The following is a 3,610-nucleotide window of genomic DNA, read 5'->3' as shown; positions in this document are numbered from 1 at the left end:
AGCTCTTATATACAGTAGTTCAATTTAGTGTCTTATTGGGGAATCAAAGTACATAAGCATAGATCGTATTACATTTATTGTGAAAATAAATAGAGGATCGGCTACACACGTTTAGATATAAGCAGGAAGATCAGTCACCTGGTTCAACACCAGCATTTCCTATCAGAACTCCCATGTACCTACAAATATCACCATAAAAAAAAAAAAAAAAAAAAAGCAGCAGCAGCGCATTCGTTAGTGATTAGCCATGCTTTTATAAAAATCAAAATTAGACGTAAAAAAATTTATTATGACTGAAATTCAGTACTTGATTATTACCTGCCCAACATCATGACAGTGGCTTGAGGATTAGTTCCTGGGGAGAAACTGAAGGTGGATCCATCAATCACCCTCAGCCCGTCCACGCCGATCACTCTGTACTCATGGTCGACCACCTTCCCTACTTCACACCCGCCGTGGAAATGCCAAATGGTGAGTACGAGGTCCCTGCAGAATTGCTCCAGCGACGTGGCATCCTGCTCACTTCTTGCCCTGTTATTGACGACTAAGCTCGCAGTGAGAGCCTGCAAGTACTCCACCGTTTGATTCGGGTATCTGAATTTGGACAACGCTTGGGTATCGATCGTTCTCATGACCGTCTGCAATCCCTCCACGCATGTTCTAAGATCCTCAGGGTCCGTGAAGTAGTTGTAGGTTACTGATGGATTGTCCTCTGGATCGAGATTCTTGAGACGAAGATATCCTCGGGAGAGAGGCTTTGATAATTTCTCACCTACGATGCCGCCTTGAAAGGAGTAAGGGACGGACGGGGAGTTGCCTCCCAAAAGCGCTGCGACCAAGTTGAGGCCCGTCAAAGACTCCATGTAGTAGCCCGGTCGGATTCCGACGACTTGAACCGAAGTGATAGTCAGTGGCTCCGGCGAAGGCACGGCGAAGATGTTCATCGGGTTGTCGGCAATGCCATGCCCGACCATCGGCTGGTCCAGGACCACCTTGATGCCGAAAGACTTGAGGTGGTCCGCGGGGCCGACGCCGCTCAACATGAGCAACTGCGGGCTACCAAGAGCCCCGGCTGACAGTATGATTTCGCCTGCGGAGAAGGCCTTGAGGCGGGCCTCATGGATGTTGCCGGCTTCGTCCTTGTACACCACACCGTACGCTTGCGGGTTCTTATGCTGGCCGGTAACGCTCCTGAACAAGATCCTCTGCGCCGTGGCGCGCAAGAGCACGGTGATCCTGGCGGGGTCGGCGTACTTGAGTAGATCCGCGGCGGTGTGGCGATGGCCGGTTGGGTCGAACGTGGTCCCCCCGACCTTGGTGCCGTCCAAGTGCTCGTAGGTGAAGCCGTTATCAGGGGTGACTCCGGCCTCCAGAAGCCCTGCCCTGAAGGCCGAAGTCCACTCCGTCAGCTGAGGCCGGAAAGCCAACTCTCGCTCCACCCACCGGAACGACTGGTCGGCCAGCTTCGGGTTCAATCCCATATCCATCACCTCCCGGTGGCTGGCGCGAGAGTAGAACCCGGCGTTAATGCAGGTGCAGCCGCCGAGGCAACGAGCTCGTGTATTGATGACGCCGTCCTCGGAGACGAATCGCTGCGCCGGCGAGGTCGGGGTGAGGTAGGCGAGGTTCTCGACGAAAGAGGCGAGGTTGGAAACGTTGGGATTCCCGTAAGGCGATCCGCCTCTTTCCAGCACCAGCACGTCGAACCTCTCCGAGAGGGTGGCGGCCAAGGGGCAGCCAACTGTCCCGCCGCCGACGATGATGTAGTCGTGGTACGAGACCCGTGGAGCATCTGCCGCATGCTTCACGAAACCATACGCCGGCGCTGTTCACATAAACCAAGCATAAACAACTAATTATACGATAGTTAACAAGGATTAAAAGGGGTCTTAATCATAAAAAACTACTGATTAATTAAGAACAGGAGAAACATTACAGTTCAGAGCATAGCAGAAGCCATTGAAGCAGAAGAAGAAGAAGATAATAATTGCACCAGCAGCAACAGAATTGAGCGTTCTTTGGCTTTCCAACTCCATGATTCACTAACTGCCACTTTATTAATTAGCAGCTTCTGCGGTAGATGGATTAGATCGATCCTTCGACTTTATATAAGATCACCTTTTGCAACAAAAGGATGACATGATTGAGAAAATAATAGTTAAGAAATACTCCGAATAAAATATATGTCAATAAGATTCGATTCAATGAATATTTGCTTAAATCCGCTACTGTGGTCTTTTTTTATCTGGGCTTGGACTATTTGCTTAATTCAATACTGTGGTCCTTTTTTATCTGGGCTTGGATTATTTGTTTAAATTCAACACTATGGCCCTTATTTTATCTTGGTCCTTTTAAATAGGTCAATAAGTTGAAACGTAAACGCAATTGCTCATCGTAATAAAATCATATTTTACAACGGATGATTCCATCCCTAAAAAAATTTAACAATTTATTAGCATCGATTTAGTCCTTGATCATCAATTGTTAGCGACTTAAATTTTAAATTGAGTCATTAATTAAGGGATCGAATTAAAAATGATCACTAATTTGAATACTTCTATCATTAAATAATAATTAAAATTTTAAATTCGATTTGAATACTTCTATCATTAAATAATAATTAAAATTTTAAATTCAATTATTAAATTAATGACAGAGTTATATATATTCATCGCTATTTGTTAAATCTGCCAATCTAATCATCTTTAATTTTTATTTACCGACTAAAAAGATTTACATCAAATTCAAATAATTTTTATAAAATACAGAAACATTCATAACCTCGGTACAGATATCAGAATCATCGATATTACGTTACAAATATTTATCCAAAAACATTCATACATTCGAAAATATTAAGATTAGTGCTTGAGATAAAATCATGCGAGATATAAAATGTTGCATCAAATCCTCTAATGTCGTTGCCCTTTCAATTTAGCATTGACGTTCTTTGAATTTTAAAATTATATATATCGATAGCTTATGACCGTTTGAAATAATATTACATAAAAAATTCTTTAATATTTTAAAATAATAAAAAAATAAAAATTAAGGCATTTTGCAATAAACTTTATGACGAAAAAAATTCATCGCAGAGTTATTTGGTGATAAAATTGGTGACAAAAATATTTTCGTGGGTAATAGCTAGTAATCAAATTCTGCGACGAAAAAATATTTATTTGCCACCAATTTAGCGATGAATTTAGTTTTCGTTGTCAAATTCGTTGCAACTTGGCAACGAAACTGCTTTTGTCACAAAATTGAGTAATCGTTAATCTACGACGAAATATATTTTTTGTCATAAAATTTACGATGAAAATATATTTTCGTCACTAAGTAGGGATGAGACAAAAAATTATTCATTGCAGATTGCTGACCAATTAGAAAATGAGTAAGATTTGGCGACGAAACCGACTTTCGTCACCAAAGTTTCAATATAGACAATATTTTACGATAGTTTTAAGACGAAATCGGATTCGTCGCAAATTATAAAATTTTTTTCCAACACCTTTCTATTTCAATCTCCAATCCTTTTTACATAAATTTCATTCTCCAATTTTACAACAACAACATTCAACATATCCAATTCACCATTCAAAATAACACAACC

General features: G+C 41.5%; 1 protein-coding gene across 1 annotated transcript; it reads right to left on the bottom strand.

Moving 5' to 3' along the window:
- Positions 1-23: 23 nt before the first annotated feature.
- LOC141816576 (protein HOTHEAD-like) lies at positions 24-2,059 on the bottom strand. The gene is made up of 3 exons (XM_074704325.1): positions 1,937-2,059; positions 319-1,825; positions 24-179 (listed from the first exon to the last, which is right to left on the bottom strand). Exons 1-3 carry the CDS (start codon positions 2,034-2,036, stop codon positions 131-133), a joined length of 1,656 nt encoding a protein of 551 aa, XP_074560426.1. The 5' UTR covers positions 2,037-2,059; the 3' UTR covers positions 24-130.
- Between the last annotated feature and the right edge of the window lie 1,551 nt (positions 2,060-3,610).

This window comes from Curcuma longa, unplaced genomic scaffold, assembly GCF_044706935.1.
Source record: "Curcuma longa cultivar G26 ecotype Majalengka, Jawa Barat unplaced genomic scaffold, ITB_CL_G26_1.1 contig_17321, whole genome shotgun sequence".
NCBI lineage: Eukaryota > Viridiplantae > Streptophyta > Magnoliopsida > Zingiberales > Zingiberaceae > Curcuma > Curcuma longa.
This window is presented reverse-complemented; position numbering and strand designations above follow the sequence as displayed.